This window comes from Propithecus coquereli, unplaced genomic scaffold (assembly GCF_000956105.1).
Source record: "Propithecus coquereli isolate 6110/MARCELLA unplaced genomic scaffold, Pcoq_1.0 Scaffold33, whole genome shotgun sequence".
In the NCBI taxonomy this organism is placed as follows: Eukaryota; Metazoa; Chordata; class Mammalia; order Primates; family Indriidae; genus Propithecus; species Propithecus coquereli.
Window position 1 is genome coordinate 6,720,931 of NW_012148952.1, and position 24,010 is coordinate 6,744,940.

General features: G+C 43.5%; 1 protein-coding gene across 1 annotated transcript in view; it reads right to left on the reverse strand.

Annotated features, from left to right (window-relative positions):
• MGAT5 (mannosyl (alpha-1,6-)-glycoprotein beta-1,6-N-acetyl-glucosaminyltransferase) overlaps window positions 1-24,010 on the reverse strand; it is a 213,135-nt gene that overhangs the window by 180,063 nt on the left and 9,062 nt on the right. Inside the window, exon 2 of the mRNA XM_012650516.1 lies at window positions 16,326-16,490. Coding sequence (XP_012505970.1) covers window positions 16,326-16,490 — 165 coding nt within the window. The remainder of the gene's footprint in view (window positions 1-16,325; window positions 16,491-24,010) is intronic.

The window sequence follows — 24,010 nt, forward strand, 5'->3', positions numbered from 1 at the left end:
CAAACCACCAAAAATGTTTAGATTCTCAGATTATCTTCCACTCTTGAGGCTCAAGCTAGTCTCATCTTTAAAAATGCCCCATGTGTGACCTTGAGTGATATTCGATGAAGTGTGCTTTTCCCTGCTGTGGTTTGTATCTTTGAATGTGGATGTTAGAGACGTTCCTGCCAGAATCTGAATCCTACCTCAGACTCCCACCATCTTGGGCAGACAACGTATCATCTCCTACCCTGATACTACTTGTCTGTTAAATTGGGATAATCGGTTTGCCAATTTGCTCTAAGGAAAGAACTAGTAACTTTAAAGTGATTATTTGTGCCTGGGACATAGTGATCTCTCAATAAACAAAGGCTATTTTTTGTTCTCTTCTATGCACACCCCACAAATGTAACACATTGAGCACACGGGGTCACAGGAAGGCTGTGTACTGCACTCCAGAGAGCACCATTCATTTAGACCAGGGATCAGCAAACTTTTTCTGTAAAGAGCCAGATAGTGGATATTTTTGTCTTGGTAGGCCAGACGGTCTCCACAGCTCAGTTCTGCAGGTGTAGTATGAAAGCAGCCATAGGCAATAAGTAAACAAATGGGCAAGGCTGTATTCCCATCCCAATAAAACTTCATTGAAAAATTTAGGTATTAGGCCAGATTTGGCCCATGGGCCGTAGTTTGCCGACCACTGACATAGGCCATGTGAATGCGGCCCACTGAGGTTGTGCAACATGGTAGCTAAGTCCCACCACTCAATTGTTCAGATAAGCTTGGGAACTTTGGGAAAGTTGCAGTCCCTCAATATGGGAAAAATGTTGGAATATCTAAATCTCTTCTACTTCTAAAGGCCTATGAATCCCTGGCTGTGAAAGAAGAAACAAAGATTGGGTGATTTGCAAAAGATCTCATCATCAGTTCTGACAGCAGTGGGCCTAGATTTCCTAGCCTCCTGCATCCTGATCCTATACTCCTTCACCAGGGTTCAGAGTTCCGAGCCTGGAATTCTTCAACCTGTGACCAGTTTACACTCTGAACTTAATTGCCAGCCAGTCACACATTTCTCAGAGACCCTACTATAGTGACGCACCCCTGACATCACACAGAACCCAGTGGCCAGGGGAACCTATCTGATTTAGCTCTGTTAAGAACAGAGTGAGTGAAGACTGGAATCATCTAGAGAAGGGATTCTTATGGAATCCTGGAGGTGGGGCCAGACCTCGACCCCAAGACTCCACATATTGAAGACTTTATCTGAGGTCAAGCAAAGCAAAGCAGATGAAACAGTGAGAAAATCTGGATCTTGGGCAGAGACATGCCATGATGACCAACTTATCCAAGAACCAGCTTCTATGAAGCATTATACGAAAAAGCAAGGACTCAACTTAGGTCAAGCCTCATAAATACAAGGACCAACAAGATGGTCTTCTGAAGCCTTGAGGCTACACACCAACATCCCCCAAACTGAGAAAAGTTTCCATAAGACACAAACACTACTTCCCTCAACAATGTCTTTAAATCTGAATAGAGACCGGCACCTATGACAAGAAGTTGACCTCCACAATCTCTGCACCCACCAAAAGCCCAAACCCTACTCAAAATGTGTGATCCTTCTGGGTAAAGCCCTGATTTTCTTTACCTCATTCTTTGGCAAATGAATAGAACCTGCCTCCACTTTAGTGCCTCTAATATAAATTTCGAAGCTTCTTAGTTTTAGTTAAAAAGGCTATGGATCAGTTAACACCAATTTGATGGCAAGTACACATGGTGCTTGTTTTTCCATTCTTGTGATACTTCACTTCGTAGAATGGGCTCCAATTCTATCCAGGGTAATATAAGAGGTGCTAGATTCCCATTGTTTTTTGTGGCTGAGTAGAACTCCATGATATACGTACACCACGGTTTGTTAATCCACTCATGTATCAACTGATCAACACTTATATGCACATTTAGTAGTAACATTCATCAGGTGTTGGGCAGGTCGGAGGGAGGAGGAAGAGGGGATGGGTATATTCACACCTAATGAGTGCAGTGCTCACCATCTGGGGGATGGACACGCTTGAAGCTCTGACTGAGGTGGGGCAAAAGCAATACATGTAAGCTACACATTTGTACCCCCATAATATGCTGAAATAAAAAAAAAGCCTATGGAACAAAGGCACATATAGAGCCTTTTAAAGCCATTTGCCAAAACCACATTTTGACAATTATGACAGCAGCCAATACTTTCTGGGCACTTACTATGTGCCAGCCCTTCATAAGCACTTTCTCGTGTGGCCCTCCCCATGTCCCCATGAGCTAGTTTCTGTTGTCCAGAGGGGAAAACTGAGACTTGACAGCTCTAAGTGACTTGGCCAAAGCCGCACCGCCATGCACCCAGGTTCAAGGCCCCGCAGCCTGCGATGGCATCCGTACTCTTGACTGCTGCACACGCTCAGCTCTCACCATACGCCAAACCACTGCGTTAACACACCCACCCCTTCCCATCGTTCCAGTACTCCTTTCTAGAATGTCCCATTTGAGCTCAGCAGAAACAAATGACACAATATAGTTTTGTAGTAAATGGTCTTTTTTTTTTTTTTTATGCTTTGGTTTTAATAAGCCACTTTCTGCAGTAGGATTAAAAGGGCACAATAGTGTTTCTTCAACACACCCAGGAAAGAATGTGCCTCCAGGCTGCGGTGCAGAGGGTTCCTCTGGCTGGACAGCCCCAGGCCTCTCTCTCTCACTCTTTTGGTTCTCTGCTCAGTGTCTCTCCTTCGAAGAGACCTTCCTTGACAACCCACCCACCCACCACAAGCAGCACCCTCTTCCCTCTCCCTCCTTACCCTGCTTCACTGTTCTCCATGGCATTCATCACCACAGACCTGGCATATGTTTACGTGTTTGTTTACGACCTGCCCTCACTGCCGGAATGTAACCTCCAGGGAAGAAGAGACTTGGTTTTGCTAATCACTGTCTCCAGAGCCTACAAAGTGCCTGGCACAGAACAGGTGCTTAGAGCAGGAGTCCCCAACCTATGGTAAGTTGTATAATTATTTCATTATATATTACAATGTAATAATAATAGAAATAAAGTGCATGATAAACGTAATGCACTTGAATCATCCCAAAACCATTCTCCCCCTCTCTAGTCCATGGAAAAATCGGAAAAATTGTCTGTCATGAAAATGGTCCCTGGTGCCAAAAAGGTTGGGGACTGCTAGCTTCAAGCATCTGTTAGGAATGAACCAAATCAAGTCAATCTCCGGGTGGCAGAATAACAGCTGCTTTGTATTTTCATCTCTTTGCTTAGCTGCAGTTTCCAAATTTTCAGCAGTAAAATTGTATCTCTCTTTATACTATGGAAGAAAAGCACTGTTTTCCAAGTCTTTCCTTTTGAAAACACAACCCTATTATTCATTTGCACACATAAACTCAAAGGTAGAGATGATGGCTGCTTTGGTCACTGGTAGTCTGGAGGCATGAAAACCACTGCTAAATTAATCCCCAGGTGCCCTGGGATGACAGGTCAGCATGCCCAGGCCCAGGGCCCAGGGCCCAGTGTGGCACGCACACACCAAGGGCTTTCCTGGCCAACTCAGCAGCTCCTAATGGCCCTCTGCCCTCAAAGAACAACTGTCCTCCCCACACAGCACAGCCACGGGCCGACAGCCACCTTCTTAATCCTCATGGCACTGCATTCCTGGGCGGTACAGAGAAGGCAGTTTATCATCGTCACCATGTCACTCGTGTCTGACAGAGGCCAGAAATATAAGGAGAAAACTGAGCTCACAATTGTCTCCAGGAGACACCCACCTGCCTCTGCAGAGTTAAGATTCAGAGAACCACTGATGAGAAACCATTGCAACTTCCACCAAGCACTTCACTACGTTTTGAGTCAGATACCATCAGACACAGTTTTTACTAATCTTCTCTTTGCCCCAACCCAACAGCACCCTGAAATAAAGCCTTAAATATTTACTTTGTTCTTCTGCAAATCTTGCTATAACTTGTACTGCTCACATTAACCATACTTAATGAAAGCAATTATTGAGAAAGTTCTATTAGCGCAGAGCTTAGACAGGTTAATGACTGTCTTCCCTTGAGAGCTGAGCGCTCCTGCACAGGAATTCCCCTCCCTATTTTGGAGTGCGAAGGTGCCGTGAGGGGCCAGGCACAGTTTCTGGACCTGCCTGAGTTTGCTGTGACAGGTGGTGCAGGGGCCGTACGACTTGCACCATGTGATAGGGGAAATTCTTTCTGTGCCTGTTCCTGCAGGTCATTCCTATCCCTACCCCCAGATGACTACAGAGTTTGAAGGTCATTCCCAAGACCAAAAGGTCAGGCAAAGACCAGAGTGAAAGCAGCACTAGGTTGAGGGTCCAGAAAGGTATTGTGAGGACAGCCAATACCGCCAGTCTCCTCCCTCCTCCACTAGGTGGTGAGCCCTACATTCCTAGTGGGATCCCCAGCTTCCTACCCAGCTGCATCTCCACTGCCTGACACAGGCCTGACATCACGCAGTCAGTGTAGTTTGGATAAAAGATACATCAGCGTTGGCCACATTATGTTTGTGACCACTCCTTTCCAACACAGTGGTCACGAGGGTAGGGTCAGTAGGTCAAGGGGCCAAGGTCTCAATATGCATTATCTCATTGCATCTCACCACCAGGAGAATGCTGATGTCTTTCTCTGCTGCACAGAGCATGCAGCTGAGGCTCAGCAATGGTTAGTAAAATGTCAACAGCAAGTGTATAAGGGGACCCAGAGTTCTACTCAAAACACCTAATGCCAAAGACCAGGTCCAGGTTGACTACCAAGCAGCTTCTGGAAAGCCCCTTTCCCAGGTCCGGTTTTCTCTATAAAATACAGCATTGGGACCAGGTACTTTACATACCCATCAAGCACTGACCACCTGCTACACGCCTGGCCCGGGGTCAGACTTGAGTTGTGCTCTTTAAGAAGCGTATGAACTGATGTCCAAAACCTACTGAGCTCTTATCTTGTGCCCAGCGCCTTGAGTGTCTTTCATGTGTTAACTCATAGTCCTAACACCTCCATGGCAGGGGTCCTCACACCCATTTTATAAAAGAGGGAACTGACTGGATTTATCCAAGGTCACAGGGTTAGAAGGTGGCTGAGGTGGGATCAGAACCCCAGGCAGTCAGGGTCCAGAGTCCATGTCTGAACCACAATCTTATGGCTGTTGTTTAACCAAGTCCCCAGTGGGGAGAAGTATTAGCACAAACCCTTCACTGGACGTTCATTTGGCTCTGATTTAAGAGCCCGTCTCTGGCTGCACCAAGGAAAAGAGAGTTTCCATTGTCAATGTTGACTTGAAAAGCTCACTAACATGGAACGTCAAGACAGCCTGAAACGAGCTGTCCAACTACAAGGCAAATCAGAATGTAGTTTAAAACCCTCTGTCAATCCCAGACATGTAGTTCTCTGCTGGCTCTGTCCGTGCTATGGGACCTCAGCTTGACATACGTGGATTTGGGGTCTGCAATCATCCACACAAGACTTGCTGAATGCTCAAAGGTAACAGAGGGACAGAGAAAGGAGACTGTGCAATGAAGATAATGAAGGTATTTCTGTTGTCCCAAACCATGGGGCAGTCCAGCCCTCTCAATCACATACCTAATTGGATCCCTCTTTCCCTGATCTCTAAACTCAGCAAAGAATTTCGGAACACCTTCACCCCACATGGTTTCTCTCTTCTTTTTCTGGGATATAAGTGAGAAGGGGAAAAAAAAAAAAAATCAAAAACTAGCAACTGATTTTTATTTAGGCCGCCTAATTTTAGAAGCTGTGGATATGTAAAGCCAAAAGCACAGCTTAAAGTAAAATCTCTCAATATCCCACAAACCTGCAAACCCATAAAACCTTTTCAAAAACGCGGAGACATAGCTCTCCTCGCCCCCACCAGATCAGCTTTATTCTAAAATTTTTTTTCTGGATTTTTAAATCTCAGGCTCTAAAATGAATCTGTTGAAATACATGTCAACGAAAACAGGTAAAGGATGAAACGCCAAAGACAAGGTATCTGCGAAAGCATATGCTGTGTTGTAGCTGTGGAATGTCTATTGCATCAATACCATATGTAAGCTGGTATCACAACTGTATACACACACCTCATTACGCCAAATTAGAGCAAGCGGGGTCTGTCGCCTTCTGATTAAAACAAACAAGTCTAATTTCAGTGCGTCCTATCTCTGATACAAAGAGCGCACCCGAGCAGAGGCATTTGCACAAACAGTGAAGCCTGCACAAGGGCCCAGGCCAGCCCTGCAGTGAGTGTTACTGGGGACGGCTGCTCTTCCTGCCATTTCCACATCAAGTGGCCAGGTAGGAACAGCATTCCCTACAGGGATACATACTCTCACTTTGTGAAATGAAAAAAAGCTGCGTATTCCTTGAAGAGTTAGTAATTTAGTCAAAAGGCATGAGGATTGCTGGGTCTTTGTTTCTTTTCTGCAAGAACTATTCATTCAGAGCAACCTATATATAACATAGTGGAGGTATCCTGAATGTTTTTTCTTTTTAATCCTACTAATTTTTTAATATTCTCAGTTTTCAGGAAGTGAAACGAACCAAAAGCATCTCCCCTTTTAACAACACTGCAGTCAGCAACTCATCTTAGGGAGACAGTGCTTAAGGTGAGTCTCAAAAAGGATGATAAATGAGAGTTAGCCAGAACAATGGGCATGTCAGGGCATGCCAGGCCTCGGACAAAAATGTACAAACGTGTAAGGGCAAGAATAAACAGCATGCCGTGGGCTGGGCTCGCTCCCAGAGGGGCTGAGGCACATGTGGCCACAGAGTACATAAAATGGTGGCAGAAAAGTCACCCAACCGGAAATTTCGCCCTCTGAACCCTCAAGGAGAGAAAAGCTTGAGTCAGATTTAGCATGGCTCTGGAAAGCCAAACCATGATGTGACAAGGGTTTCTAGTAGCTGTGTGTGTTTTATCTGCTTGCCTGGAATCTCTTTAGGGACTTTCTCCCACACCATGAAATCTCAGGGGTGACCCACATGACCCAGGCCTAGCCAATCAGGATGCCACACGTCACCGGGTGCTGTGATTGGATCACGAACAGGCACAGAGTCCAAGCCAAGCCAATCAGAGCCCTCCCCCAAGAGTGTTGCCAAAACTCCCAGAAAAGCAGCACAGTCTTCTGGGACTGAAAACTAAAACCTAGAGCTGGCTTGGGACCATCCATGTCCCCACTCTGCAAAGATGGCCCAAGAATGAAGCCAAGGCAGAAGATAGCACAGCTGAGGTTCCTGGAGACCATTCCCATGTCTGAATCTGGCCACATCATCCTTTGACTTTTCCAATGACATGAGCCCAAGTTCCCTTTTGTGTAAGCTAATATGAGCTGGGTGTCTTGCCTCTTGCAAGCAAGACATTACTGACAAATGTGTGGACTTCCTGAAAGGCCTCCAAGTGTTAATAACAAAGGTACAAAAATGTCAATTTGGGCACTTCAAGTTTAAAGCACTCAGCTGAAATAATATATACAAGAATGTTTTCTAATCTATGAAGCACTATACAAATATTAGTTAATAATTTCACTATCAGTGGTAAAATCTGAATAGTCACTGCAATGTTCCAGTCTTATGTTTAATATTCCAAATATGTAACTTTTAAATGGTAATTAACAAATGCTCACATAGGACTGACAGGCATTTTTCTAAGTACCTTACTTTTCCCACTTAATCCTCTTAACAACCCTGTGAAATGAGTGCTACTATTTCTCCCATTTTACACATGAGGAAACTCAGCCACAGAAAGGTTAAGACACTTGCCCAAAGTCACACAGCTGTGAAGTGGTGGAGCCAGGACTTGAACCAGGACACTCTGGCTCCATATTTAGACCAACATTCCCAAACAAAAGACTTACAAGCAAAGTAATTTACACTCCCTAAATCCAAAAACATTAAGACATGGCTACTGTTTTCACAAACATTATCTCTTTTCTGGGTTGTTTCCTCAAAAAATGAGTGATCCAGTCATCCTTCAGACTACACTCTTGGGAACCATTATGACGGCTTCTCCCTCACCCACTCCCCATGGTCTGCAAGTGTTCCCATCACGCCAGCTTCACCCTGACACAGGTCTCCAATTCTCCCCTTCTCCCTGGGCCTCATGCATATGTCTAGTTCCAAGACCACCTCCTCCTACCTGGGTCAACTGAAGTCTCTCTCACCTGGCTTCTGATGGGACCCCTCACATGCATCTCACTTCCACATGGCCGTTAATTACTCCCTGAAAATACAGACCTCATCTATTTACCCTCTTGCTTTAACCTCTCATCAGCTGCCCCTGCTTAGAGAACAAAATAAGAAACTCCTAAGTTCAACACTAAAAACTCTTCACAAATTCCCCAATCTACACCTCTCTAGTCTCATCCTCCTTCCATATTGCTCTAAATCTGTAGTGCAGGGTATTTTATGCTATAAAGTAGATCTTCGGGGACCTGTCTTGTTTTCCTTATTTAATTTACTCTCGTATCTTGATAATTATATACTCTGCTGAAAATTAATAAAATAGAATGTCTTCTAAAACATTCTGCAATTTAAATCCACTCTTAGACTACTTTCCACCATCATTATTCTGAATTAGTGGCTCTTTCATGAAAAGAAATAATTACCTTCTACGTAAGCAGGAATAAAATGTACATTGCCAAAAAATGCACTGGTTGTGAGCCAGGAGAGGAGTTTCATAAGGTTAGGATTCCAAAATAGTTTTCTGGGAGCTTATAAAATCTTTCCCTGGAGTTCTCAAAGACCGGTAGCAAAGCTAAATGGGGTGGGAGGCTTAGAAACAGCCTTGGTAAAGGAGAGCGAAAGAGACATTAGGTCTCAGATGGCCAATCAGGAAACCTCAACATCTGTCTCAGGCATCTTTCTGCACTGACCGTAGGTGGGAACGCCTGCTGGCACCAGATTCTACCAGTACCTCAGAGATCAGGGTTTCTCAATCACGATGTGAGTGACATTTGGGATTAGATAATTCTCTGTTGTGGGGGTTTGTACTGTATATTGTAGGGTGGACTTCTGGTTCCAAAATGGTGGCATAGAAGCAAACTGGTTTCACTCTCCACCACAGAAAACCAAAAACAAACACACAGTGCCAAGATTGTCATCAGAAATATCCAAGAACTCAAATATGAAGATGAGACAGTTCCTGATGCCACAGAGAAATATAAAAACTCCAAGCAGATGGTAGGAGAATTGGAATTCTACATTTGCCACAACTTGCCCCCAATTCTGCCCAGCACCAAGCATAGGGAAAATTTTCCCCACACTCACTGTTTCTACCAGAAAAAAAGTGAAATCAAGGTGATCAACCAGCTTCTTCACCATCTGAGGTGCCCTTGCAGGAGATCTGTCCCTGCTTCAGCCCACAGGAAGCACTGGGGGTGCCTGAAGGGAGAAATATCACTGAGGACAGCCAGAGACAAAGTAGGGAGGCAGAACTACATATCCCCAGAAACTCTGCTGTGAAACTCAGCCAAAGGAGAGGCCAAATTAGACTGGCTGTCTGACTGGGCATCACACTGTAGGAGGTTCATCCCAAAGGTCCCTGAGCATGAACCTCTGGCTAGCCTCTCCACACTGCTAGGATACCCTGCCTTTGGAACTTCCCCCACTTGGGAAGGGCGGCACTCTGATCAGGCACCAGAGCTGAGGCAAACCTGGGCTTAAGGCACCACCTAGAGCTGAAAAGGAGGCAGTGACCTAGCGGTAAAGAACCTCTAAGCAAATATATCCAATAAAAACCAAACAAGCCAGATGGAGAAGATTAGAATAACTAATCCTTCAATGCAAAGACAGACACATACATCCACAAAAAATAATAGCAAACAGGGAACCATGATCTCCCCAGAGAACACAATGAACCAGTGACCGACTCTAATGGGATTGCGAAACGTAAGCTCTATGTAGGACCAAGAATTCAACATAGCAATTTAAAGGGAACTCATTGATATCCAAAAGAACACAGAAAAGCAATTCAGAAATTTATCAGAGAGAAATTTAATGATTAAAATAATTTTTTTAAAAAAAATCAAACAAATCTTGGAACTCAGAAATACATTTTCTGAACTGAAAAAATCACTAGAGACTCTCAATAGCAGAATGGATCAAGTAAAGGAAAGAATCAGTGAGCTCTATACCCATTTGAAAACAAGCAGAGAAGAAAAAAGAAAAGAAAGAAAAGCAATGAAGACTGCCTACAAGACATAGCACATTACCTCAAAAGACCAAATCTAAGAATTCTTGGTGTTCAAGGAGTTGAGCAAGGTGGTAGAAAGCTTATTCAAAGAAATAATAACATAAAACTTTCTAAAACTTGAAAAAGAAATGTGTGTCTGTGTGTGTACAGGAAGGTCAGAGAACACCAAACAGATTGGACCCAAATAAGACTACCTAAAGGCATGTGACATTCAGACTCTCAAAGGTCAATGACAAAGACAGAATCCTAAAAGCAGCAAGAAAAAAGCAGCAAACAGCATGGAAAGGAGCTCCAATTCATCTGGCAACAGACTTCTCAACAGAAATCACACACAGGCCAGAAGGGAGTGGGATGACATTTTCAAACTGCTGAAAGAAAAAAAAAGAAAAAGAAAAACACCCCTGCCATCCAAGAATATCGTATCCAGCAAAGTTCCCTTCAAATAAAGGAGAGATAAAGTCTTTCCCAGCTCAGAGATTTCAGCAGCACTGGACTTGTAAGAAATGCTAAATAGAGTTCTTCAGTCTGAAAGAAAAATATACTAACATAAAGAAACACTCGAAGGTATATTATAGGATGTTTAGCAGCATCCCTGGTCTCTATCTAGTAGATATAAATAGCACCTCCCAAATTGTGACAACCAAAAATGTCTCCAGACATAGCCAAATGTCCCCTGGGTGGGGAAGAGGGGAGCAAAATTGTCCACGGTTGAGAATTACTGCTATAGATACACAGTCTTGAAGGTCAGCATCACTTCGAACTATATTTTTCTTCTTAATGATAAAAATCAAAACTCCCCTGACCACACAAAGTGAAAACCACACCAACGATGACAAGCATTTCCTGTGAAGACAGAAGAAGAATAGCTTCTGACAAGTTATCCAAATATTTATTGCTCCTTTTGCAAAGAACAAAACAGAAAGTGACAGGTAGACGAGCACATTTGTTGTTTCTTGCTCAAATTAACAGGAAAGCACCCTGAAATCTCATCTCTGTCCTGTCTCCCAGCAGTTTCTAGGGTCCCACGGACTGGCCAATAGCTGACCCTGAGACAGGCACCTGCTGAGCCATTGCCTGGGCTGGGAGCTGGGACGCTTCAGGTGCTGCTTCAACACAATTCATAACACGGACACACAAACAAGGAAACAGCACAGGTGCAACTTAATTTCAGGGTCCATTAGCAGCAAAAAGGGGAGAAAATTACACTTCCAAATGCAAGCTCTGGAACTCAGCAGGGACATTTTTCATTTTCAACTTTCAAAGGGTAGGAATAATAATTATGGCTGTTGTTTTTAACACATTGACTGCCACAGTAGAAAAAAATTTTTTTCCCCGGGGCCACAGATGTTTTATTAAAACAAAACAATCCTTTTTAATTTCTTATTTTTTATTATTTTTCTGTGCATGAGCTATAGGCAACACAATCCATGGTTTTAGAATTAAACTATCAATATTAATTGTAACGATAAGAACATCAACAAGTAAGATTTTCATGAATCAACTGCAGGGTATTGCTTCACAAAGCCCTGGCCTCAAAACTAGCCTGAGTTACATACAATTCACATGGCAGTCAATGTGTTAAGAACAGCATCCAAGTTCAAATACACTGCACTTCAACCTGCATGCTGCAAATGACCTTGGAAAAATGCAGGGCTGCCTGAAGTTCAGTTCGGACTAAATACCAGAAAACAGTCACTTGAGTTGTGCCTGCACCTTTGATTTAGCGATTGTGCTTTCTAAATGACTTTTGCAATAGTAAGTGTTCATAACAAAATGGGTCCTATCATTGTGTTTTGGCTTTTAGAGAACAGTCAACACTGACCAGTTATTCAGCTACCGTTGAATGACAACTAGTTATTGAGAGTGTAAATAACTACATACACATATACCCTTGTAGAGAGCTGCACAATGTCCTCATCCTCTAAAACTGTGGTCCCCAACTCCCAGTCTGCAGCCTGTTAGGGACAGGGCTGCAGAAGCTCCATGGCACCCCCCCCCCATATCCATCCATGGAAAAATTGTCTTCCATGAAACTTGGGAACTGGGGAGAGTGCACAGCAGGAGGTGAGCAGCAGGCAGAGCTTCATCTGTATTTACAGCTGCTCCCCATCCCTCCCATCACCACCTGAGCTCCGCTTGGTCCCTGGTGCCAAAAAGGTTGGGGGCCGCTGCTTTATCACACTCTAAAGCTGTAACTACCACATCCCGTGGAGATTCACAGAATCATCGATGTAAAGCTCAGTCATGACCGACAAAATAAGCAGTCCGACTTCTTAGGTGGTGTCTGCTGAGCTCTGAGAAAGGGAAATGACATACCAAGACCCACTTCCAAGCAAATCCCCATAAATACAGAGAAGAGGAACTATAAGGAGAAACTCCTCCTGGAAGTGAAACCAAATGCTGTCCCCTCTAGTATAATCCAATCCATGTGAGCAGTATTTATTGAGTACCTTCAACAGGTAAGGCTTTGACCAAGCCACTGACTAAGGCAGAACAAAGATAAATCAGACACTATCTCAGTTCTCAGAAGACAAGTATTTTCATTATCAAATATCTGTACTTTTTACATTTCCTCCATATCAAAAAATTACAGACTCAATCCTATTCACTCTACTTGTTCATTTAAGATCACAAAACTAGAGAAAGGCAGAATGGGTCTTTCCAAAAGCCATGGCATCATTCTGAAAGTGGGTAATTTACACAGGGAGCATTCAAGCCCTCTCAGGGAGTAAAGCTGGAGAAATTAATTTACTGTGTGATTAGTGGAAGGGTGGAGATTTTTTAAAATCTGCTTTTTCATTTCATTCCCCTTTTCTTCAACAAGATAAACAGAGCTCAAAAGTGGAGTTCAATCTGATTTCTTGATTTTAATAAAATTTGTTTCCACCTGAATTTCTCTAGAGGCACATTCGCCTTCACATTTAATGGATGATAATTTTGCGAAGAAAAGTCATTTTGGATAAGAGCTACACAGAACACAGCTAAAGAAAGAAAGGAAAGGGCACACACATACACACACAGGGCCATTCCTCTAAAGAAAATAAATTTAGGGAACCCTTCTGCAACTGCTATGGTACCCAATTTAGAGACAGTATATAGCCAGCCAAAAGATATATCAGCAAGCAATAAGACACAACAGTAAGCAATCAGAAACATCACTGAGCAATAAGACACCAGAGTCAGCAGTAAGACACACCAGGGAGAACATTTCTGAGCAATTACCACATGTCTCAATGCAGGAAGGGAGAATGAAAAACTTTGCTCAACTAGGAGCAGAACCCCATAAAACTGAGCTCTCTCAGCTCAGCAGCCATTACTGTGTTGACAAGAGGGGTCTGAGGGCCACCAGCAGGGCCACAGATCGGGAAGAGGGCAGAAGAGCAAGGAGGGGCTGCTCCCAAACAAGAACTGCCCACTTAATTCCTCGTCCTCCTTTCTGGCACCCTAATCCATAGATGTGACAGATAGTTAAAAAAAAGTGTTGGTTAACTGACAAGATATAAAGGACCCTCAAACTTCTGGGGGAAATGAAGGAGGATGATCAACACAGCTACATCCACTCTGGCCGACAGTGTCTAAGGAAGGGACGTCGCTGTGTGTGATTGCGCACACACACGTGCGTGCACATGCACACGCACACGCAGGGACCAGCTTTTATAAAGGTCAGCCGAGGGAGGAAACCCTGAGACAGAGAACTTCCTCATCAGACAGATTATTAAATACTCTAGGAAACTGAGCTCTTCTTCTCTGCAAGCCTTTAACAGTAGCACCTTTGTACAAACTCATTCTTTACAATAATTTACGAACAGAAGCAGGAGAAATGGAGCAAACACTCAATCTCTTCTCTACATGGCGCTAGGAGGTCTCAAGCTGAGCTCAGGATTCCAGCACCAATGGTTCGCCTCTCCCAAGTACTTAAACTCAATAAAACCTGGGAAACCACTTCCTTCCCAGAGATGCTACAAAGTACAGTTGTGTACCTTGGAGGGTCAGGAAGAGTAACTGGTATTTCCTGGATGGTTGTGAGACGTCAGTTTCCTCGTCTTCCCTCCCTCCCAGTTTTTTCTGGGTCACAATCCATTTCTGTCTATATCTCCTCCGTAAGGCACCTACGCCTCAATCCTACCCAGCTTCAGAGTTCACCGTCCTACAGGAAGCCTTCCACAGTCACCCCCCACCTCACCGTGACGATGCTTTGTGTTATCTTAGGAAAATATTAATAATACACATACCTAATTAACCAATCAAAATTGCAAAGGTATAGGCCATATCCTACACACACCTAAAAAATGTAAAAGTATGAGAATGTGGTTCATTATTAAAAACATGACTCTAAGCTTGCTCCTATTTTCCAAAAAAGGAAAAAAAAATACCATTCTGGTTCTTTAAATATCATTAAAAACACAGTACATTTAAAGGAGCCCCACTCAGAGTCAATGGCCTAGAGATGTGCTCAGGAGGTATTGTTAACTGAAACTAGCTTGATACACAGTACTAGGATCCCACCTGAAAGCAGCAGCCACCAAGTCCCTATCTCATTCCTGGAGGACAACCCATGACCCTGAGCTCTGCAACATGAAGCTCGGGTGGAAAAGTCTCTGTGGACCTGGCAACAAATAGGACAGCCAGAGACAACAGGATCTCACAGCAGAGGAGAGGATGACAGCAGGCGCGTTTGCATGGGACGGAGAGAGGGGGCAACACTGAAGACAGAACACCCCCTCCCACCTCCAGAATACGACGTAGAACAGTGATGTAGCCAGATAGGACCTTTCCAGCAGCATTCTCCACTGGGTGCAGGGGTGGGGAGCAGAGACTGGAGAGGCATGGCTTCCGTTTATTAATGAGCAGCTCAACACAGTGGGAGGGTTTCTTGTCTAATTACAGAAGCTGTTGGAAGTGCAAGGAAGACAGAATTTATGGCCTAGATGACACTGCCTCTGTGTTGTAATTAAAAGTTATTTTTAATATCTTTATTTAGTTGGACACTTTGGATTATTAGAAATTTATTTTGCAATTTAAAATTTGCTAAAGGGCAAAAGAACAAAAAGTAACACAACCAGTTTGCGTAATATGAAACAATTAAGTGTTATGACATTGGGAGGTGGGAAAGGAAAAGAATCTCTCCTCCTTCAGTCTGAATTGTTATGAGAAAGGAGGAGAGGGAAAGAAATAAGCTTAAAAGAATATGGAACTAGATTTTTAAAAGTAGAAACTAGATTTCAAAAGTAACTCACTTACTTTACCCATTAAACAGAGCTTGGCTACCACCCGCTTGAAGCATAGACAGTTTATTCACAACCATTCACCCAAAACACCTAATCCTAATCCTCAGGCTCTTTGTTTTGTCCTGGGTCCCTAGGAAACAGTGGGCACCCTAATAAGAGCAGTCCTGGCCCAAGCACAAAGACCCAGGGGCTGACCCCAGGCGGTGTGGTAGGGTAGAGGGTCCAAAGTGAGCTGTGGACAATGACATGCTGTGTATAATTTTGGGTTTTGTTTTTAATTGATTTTCCTGCTCTCATCCAATATTCTAGTTTCAAGAAGGGGCCAGACAAAATGCATCCCAGTGGCAATCGCATGGTAGTGCCCATGAGTGGCTACAGAATCTGGCCAGGACTACGCAAGGCCACACATCTCCTAAATGTCATTTCTAGAACTTATATTTTTCCATGTAGCATAGGAGACATTTTCTGCAATGGTGGCTCTTCTTTAATAGGGGGAAGAGAATATATTACATGTAACACTTTTGAAATTGTCTGATGGGAGTGGTGAGGAGAAAGGAACTCTAAAAGGCATAAACCTCTTCAATAACCTCTATGTTTCATGTAATCCATGCTATGAATCTTCTCATTAGAAGAGAATTCCAGGAGCTCATTGTGTACAAACGTGTCATAGAAACCACTGCATATTATACATCGTGATGAAACTATAAAGGTATTTTAACATCTGTTAATCAAAAATAAATTTAAACTTACCTTTACAACAGCCATACCAAGCTTACAGAATTTATGCTATATGGGTATCGGTAGGAACCACTGTGCTCCTTTATCCTTTCCCAGTCCAAGGCGAGGCTTGACTCTATGTCAGGACAGAGCACTGCCATCCTTACCTGCTACATTAATCTTCTCAAGTGCTACCAAGCTCGGAACAGCCGTGGTGGAGTTGGTCGAGTTTGTCCCTGTGCCATTGACAACGAGATTGTCCACCTTCGACTCTAACTTGCCAATGCGCTGCAAAATGTTATCCAGTAACACAGCAAGGGTTTTCTTCAGATCTGTAAAAGAAAATGCAGACAATTGTAAAACACTCTGGCCTCTGCATGCCTGTCTGGCTCGCTCTCCAACATGCAGCACAAAACTTCTCAAATGGCTCAGAAGCGGCACAAAAGATGTGTCCTAACAAACCACATCTTGAAGGTGACAGGGGCCATCTTCAACTGGCCCAGACCCTACTAAACCAATCAGTCTGCTGCAGAACCCAAATCTGGCAAGGAGTGACGTTATAAAACTACTTCCAGCTACCAGGTTGACAGAGCAAGCTGTTGCTTAGCATCCTACCATAGCACTGTATTAAATTCCTCCTCCTCAAAGCACAGTGGTTTCTGACCCAATGAATGACAAGCCAAAGCTGCAGCACGGCCCCAAAGCAGCCTGTGGGTCAAATTCATTGTTATTTTTAGTGTTGTGCACTCTATCATGTCCCAGTTTTTTTTTTTTTTTTTGAGAAGTGTTTATTTCCGTTGGTTACATATGGCAGCGCTTAATAAAAGCTACAGTCCCAGATTTCCAGGCATGCTGGGTAACCTAGAGTTGACTATAATCAGATTTAGAAAGATACTTAAAATAAAGAACTAGAGTCATTCACTTGCTCAAAAATATTTATTAAACAGTTACTATGTGCCAGGCATTGTTCTAAGATGCTGGGGATATTCTCTCATGGTGCTTACATTTAAGAGTTTATTCCCTTTCTTATATATCCGACTGTTCATTTAAAGAGTAGTGCACTTCCCTCTGGATAAATTATAGGAGGTTGTCTTTAACCCTATGTGAGCATTTACTAAGTTTATGGACAAGACATCTGAGGGGGCGGGGTGGGGAGAAGAAGAGACGAACTTAGACCCTGTCCTCTGGAAACTCATTATCAAAGATACACTGACTTGTATATAAGACAGACAGATGGGCAACAGGACAGCCTCCCACGTGGACAGAATCCAAACCCATTTCTGAATTGGGAGTGGGCCGGGGAGAAGTGCATAGTGTGGGTAGCAGGACTGAGAAAAGCCCTGAATTAAGACAATGGGAAGTTGCCACCTTCCATTCTGCTGGAAACAGACCAGATGCTGTGATCTGGCCAGGAAATAAACACACAAACCTGGTCAATCCACCAACCCAGACCACAGCCAACCAACCCTGGCCATGGTGCATCCAGGCTGCCTCATTTTGCCAAGTGAAGAGAAACTCTTCTGAAAAGAAACAGATATGCAACGAACGTGGAAGTTTATGTTCTTAGTGGTTTACAGACAGCATCACTTAAGCAGACTAAAAGGCCACAAACAGAAACAAAAACCACATCTTTATCCTGAAAGTCTGGTTCTCGGAATAAGACTTGTCCCAACAGCAAACATTTAGACTCTTCGACAATGTTAAGATGTGCAGATCGAATACTTGACAAGGCCCATTTTTTGCTCTTCAGTGTGTATCTTACCTACACAGGTACACAGTATTGTAAATATTTTTAAATTTTCTGTACATTATGATGTTTTGATGTGTTAAAAACCTTCCCGGTTGGACAGAGACTATCTCTTTTAACCAATTCTTAAAATCAAAAGGCCCAGCCCCAGAATCCAGTCTTTGATATGCAAACTAACCAACCCAAAGCCCTATCTCTTCTCTCTGGCCTACACTCGCAGAAGACAATAATTCCTCTGCCTTAACCATCCCAGAGACAGGTAACTAGGGACTGCCCCTATAGCCCAAAGCCCTCTGGGCTGGCCAATCCTAAACTGTCCAACTCAAATAAAGGCTCTGGCCTAAAGCTCCCCTAGATGTGTTCTGCCTCCAGATCACCCTGGTATCTTTCCCATGTGGCCCTGCACGGCATGTGGTGTCTGTCTCTGGGACCTGTGAGTAAAATGTGAGCTTCTGTGTCTCCTTCTGGCCACATTTGACCAACTCACAAAAGAATTACACAACATACACAAGCTACCGACAACTTCGGTGAAATCAGGTTAAGCAAAGATAGTGGAAGGGAACTAATGTCCCTGAATGCCTGTTATTTGCCACTCACATAGATAACCAAGTCTGTTTTATCTTTACCTCCTCTCTGTGAGGTAGGCGTGACTCCATTTTACAGGTGAGAAAACTGAGGTTCAAAGACATTAAGTAACATGGTAGTGGTTACAGAACTACTAACAATAAATCAGAATGAAGCCTTGCCTCAGGTTTGCCTAATTCCCCGATGCCTCACCGGGGCCGGTCAGGAGTCAGAACTCGGGTAGAATAAAGAAACCAAGGGTGAATTTTAGAGTCTTTCATCCGTAACAGTGGGTGAGTACCTAACTTTGGAGCCAGACTTCCTGGGCCTGAGTCCTGCCTCTCTGTTCCAGTTTCCTTGTCTGTAAAAGAGTGATATGAATAAGCCTCCTGCTTTGGGGTTGTTGCCAGGACTTAGTGAGTTAATATTTATACACTGCTTTGAACACTGCCTGACACGTAATAAGTAATGCATAACTGCCTGTTGAATATATAAATAAAACAAAACCTTCCTCTGGAAAATGCTGTCATCCTTCCCAAAGAAATCTCTCCTTGGGTGATGCAAAGCTTCATCATTTTCTTCAAAGGGTCACGAGATCACTGTCCTCTGGGGTGTGCAGTCCCACGGTCAGCATGAGTCACAGTCTGTCACTGGCACATGGTTAGCTGGCATGGACAACGGGACTCAGTCACCTGCTCTGCTCTGCCACTGAGTCTAAAGAATGAATCAATGGGCTCTCCAGAGTTCTGAAGATTGCCAGACACCAGCCTCACAGGTGGGGGCAGTCATGCCAGCGAGACGTGGCTACGTGCCACATAAAGAAACACTCCTCAGATATAGGAGATCAGTATCCACCGTTGCCGGCCTCTTTGCCTAAAGCTTATATCACCAGCCAACTACAATCTGAATAGAATCTAGAATAGCATTTAACTATTATATTGGCAATTGTAGTTAACCAAAGAAACCCTGGCCCTCCAATGTGACTTAACTCAGGGTTTCTCAACCTTGGCACTATTGACACTTTGGGCCCAGTAATTGTCGTCATGGGGACCGCCCTGGGCATTGTAGGATGTTTGGCAGCATCCCTGGCCTCTATCCACTAAATGATAGTAGCAATTCCCCAGCTGTGACAACCAAAAATGTCTCCAGACATTGCCAAACATCCCTTGGGGGGCAAAAGTGCCTTCATTGGAGAACCACTGAATTAGGTACATTCTCCCAATCGCTATATTGCCCACTGCCCTATGTGGAGATACTGAGAGGGAACCGCAGTAGGGGGGTTATGGGATAGGGACTGCAAGAGTTACAAGCCCATCAGTAAACTTGCGTCACATGTGACTTCTATCCACTGGAGGCCCTTCTGCAAACACGATGGGAAGTAGCAATGAGTGAAGTCTGCCTGTCTCCCCATGGGAGAGCTAACAGAAGACTAGCCCATGCTGAGGGGCACTCAAAGGCTGTTAACCTTTTGGAACCATGTTAAAGGCAACAGAACTACTAGACAGAGTCCACGACTCATAGTCATTGGCGACAGCCATTGGTGGAGCACATCCTAGGTAGGATACAAAGTCGTCACACTAACAAGAAGATATGCTCCCTCAATTCTCAAATTACATTCCACCGGCAAGTGTGACCTACTATCTCTTCTTGACCCCCTGACACAGATTGACCTTCTGCGAGTCTGTGACACGGTGTGAATACGGGAATTCATGATGATGAGGACGGACACTCATGCTGGCCATCCCAATTTCACCACCACCTACTCACCCATTCTATGTGCCAGCCACTGTGTACCTTACATAGACTAATCCTACTAAGACAATGAGGATTATTCCCATCCCCACCTTACGAATGAATAAACCACAGCACAGACAGGCTAAATGATTTGCCCCAGGTGACTGCAGACCCAGGAGTGAACCCAGACAAGTCTGCTTCCAGAGCTGATGGCTCTGACTCAGCATGCTCCACTATCTCTTAAGAACCACCATGGACCTGCCCACCAGCAAGCATCTCTGACCTGCCACTTCTGAACCTACTTGTCAGGGATTAACCTCTGGGATCCTGCCATGGGTTTTTGCTAAATCATATCCCAAACACTCTTAAGACTCTGATGCCACTGTCCCCTGGCAACTCTGTCCACCTGACCCAGTGTCACTAAACCTCAGCCAGCTGACATTGAGTTAGAGACTACCTGATACATCAAGTGATCCAACATTTAAAAAAATTAAGAATCTGCCTTTCTATATCTTCTGAGTTAAAAAGAAGATGGAATATAAAGGTATCAAAAACCTTTGATTCTCTAGGCACTTTACCTGGGTAGGTGTGTTTTCTCTTCCAATACAAAAGAAAAACAAGAGTTCATTTTCAACTCGAGCAGCTATTTGAGTCACCATTTCAAAGCAGTTCGACACAAAAGATATTGTTAATAAAACACATAAGGACAAAGATGATGTTAAGCCCATCTCTGTATTCTTATCAACTAAGCACAGTGCCTGGCACATTACTCAGTAAGTATGTGTTATGTAAGCGAAAAAATGAATGAATGAAACAAATGAAACTATAGTCCTCCCACAAATAAGGCTAAATGAATTACACCTTTTCAGGTGATGAAATTATTTCTCACCTTCATATTTTACAGTTAAACCTGCAAAAACTGTTAAAAATTTTATCTCAATTTAAAAAAAAATGGACTCTGTGTTTTAGCCTTAATGGTAACCCATTTATCCAGTAAGAACTGTATGCCAAAGAATAATTTCTATAGAGTTCAATTTTTAAAAGAGGGTGAAAATATTCCTCCAAATCCTAGTATGATATTTTTATACTTATCACTGTGTTTTATCATTATTGTAGCAGTAAAATGTGTCCTCAGCAGGATTATGATTTTCAATTACTAATGAGCTTTTAAAATTCTGTTTGTGCTTCAAAGCCTTAGAAATAAAAATTTAATCCCAACATTACTACTGCAATTCTGTATTCTTAAAATTTACTGTACATGACAACGAGAAGATCAAAGTAGTTGAAAACATTTAAAATGTCTCTCTGGGGAGAAAGCAAGCTTTGGTTTTTATGATGCTGGAGTTCTTTGATAAATGGTGAAATCAATTAAGCTGCATTAGAACAGGTGCTCTGATAGCTTCTCTAAGTTTTCAATTCCAGGAAGCCATGACATCAGGGGGTCAGAAGGGGCTGACACGTCCTTGAGCAGGACAGCCAATGAGATGTCACTACCAGCCACATCTGCCTCCATATTTGGAATCCAAAGAGAACGGATCCCAGTAGAGGGCCCTGCTGCTGGAATAAGGGTTGTAGATCTATCAGCTAAAGCTGCAAGACTGGGTGGTAAACCCCGATTTCCCAGATCATCTCATCAATCAATATTTGAGGAATTACCAAGCAAGGCTGTGCCTGGGGCCCATGCTGTCCCCCGCCCCATTTGCCCTGGGACATGCTTCTACTAAAGTAGTGGTTCTCAGCCTGCTGTACATCAGACTCACCCTGTAGAGTCACCGTTACCAGGCTGCATCTTCAGTGTGCTAAATTCGAACCTGCAGAACCCAGCTGTCAAGGATTCTGGGCATAGCCAAGGTTGAGATCCACTTTGAAGGTGTGGCTGCCACAATTCGATGGCACGGAACCAACTGCAGTGAGCAAAGTCTCACATCCAAGCTGCCAAAAATAATTTATATCCATGCTTGCTCCTAACTCAAATCCCTTCTCGCCATGGCTGCCCTGAGAGGCAGAGCGTGAACAACAGAGCCACAGAGCAGCCTCACTTGCTGCTCCGGAGAAACTGGCAAAGACGAGGCGTTAATGAGAAAGGAAGGTGCTAATGAAAGAAGAATTAACCTCAACCTCTTTTTTCCATCGACTGCCAGGAATGTCAAGTTTCATCAATTATATATTTTTAAATTAATTTTAGAGTGACCTTTCCAAAGAAAGATAATACATTCATAGTGATGACCAAAATATAGTCCATTCCCTATGTACAAGGGCATTCAAAGCCGTGCTATTTATAAAAGAGAATGGTGTTATTTATTAACAGATAAGAACTGGAAACCACCCAAATGCCCAACAAAAAGATTAAATTACATTATATCATCCATTCATGAGACAGAATACATCACTAGATTGTAAACTCAGGGAGGGCAGAGACCAAGTCTGTCTTGTCATCTGTTTATGCCACTAGCTGTTAACATCAGGAGTTCAATACATACTTATTGAATGGATAGGTGACAAAGGAGAAGCATACAGCCATCAAAAATACCTAATGACATGAGGACACACAATGAGTTTAAAAAGCTGTATCTAAAATATCCCAATTTTTTAAAAAAGCACATATATATGCATATACACACATGCATACACACGCTTCTACCTGCAATGAAAAGGTGGGAGGACTGGAGGGAAATCAAAATTTTATCAGTGATAAGATCTGCCTTTGGAGTAAGGAGTATTTTTATTCTTCGTTCTTCTTTATACTTCCTCAATTATATACAAAATTATACACGCTCTCAACCTTACATAAAAATTCACAGTGCTTTCAAAGTCACAAAGGCATTAAGTGCTATTTTAAACATACATACAGTACAGTGAATTCTACTCCCAGGACTCAAAGATATTGCCACAAGTACCCATCAGAAACATCTCAGTGACCCTCACTGCCTCATCTCATTTGAATTTTAAAGCCAAATGGTAGATAATTTGCCTGCATGTGAACTTACAAGTGTGCCTTTCACCCTGCAGTTGGTCAAGGCAGCAGAGCTTGGACACGAAAGGGCACTGAACAATTACCCAAGTCAAAGAGCAGCTCCGATGCTCAACATCACCAACTAGCGTTCTCTCCTGGCTTAAAACTACGGATTTAAGCTTTGACCAGAACTTGTACCTAGAAGTGAATGTTCTTCCTGGGGGGCTGCAGAGGCTGTCGTTAGTATTTCAGAGAACTTTCCAGGCAGCAGAATCTGAAAAAAGATATTTAGGCCTGTTGATAATATCAAGTGCTTTATAGAATCTATAAATACCCACAATGGAGTGCTTAGGCTGTCCTTTGAGTTTTCCCACCACCCAGCCAGCTATGGAAGAGGAGCTGAGAATTTTAGCTTTTTTTTATGGAAGAGATAAGGACTAAGGTGATAAGACGTCAAGTCCACAGTCACCCAAGGTCCCCATGTGACACCGGAGCCCACATCTTCCCTGTCAGGAAAGGGCAGCTTTGCATACTACCCCTTTCTGCTCAGCACCCCATACAAGAAGCATCGCCACCACTGATGCCCTGGTTAGATGCACAGGTGAGCCTGGCCGCACCCAGCTCATCTTACAGCCCACAGAGGAAAACTTTATCTTTTGAACATGGCGATGACAATCACATCTCCCTGTTTGGGAGGGTGGTGGCAAGCCTGCCTTCCTCTAGAGCAGAGCTGATTTCCTCTCGTGTCTGCTCAGGCCCCGTCCCTGTAAATGCTGCACAAACAGGCTGCTGAAGCTCTGTGTTCACAAGAATAAGTGACGTTGGGTCTGCATGGACAGTTTTGGTTGGGTGGC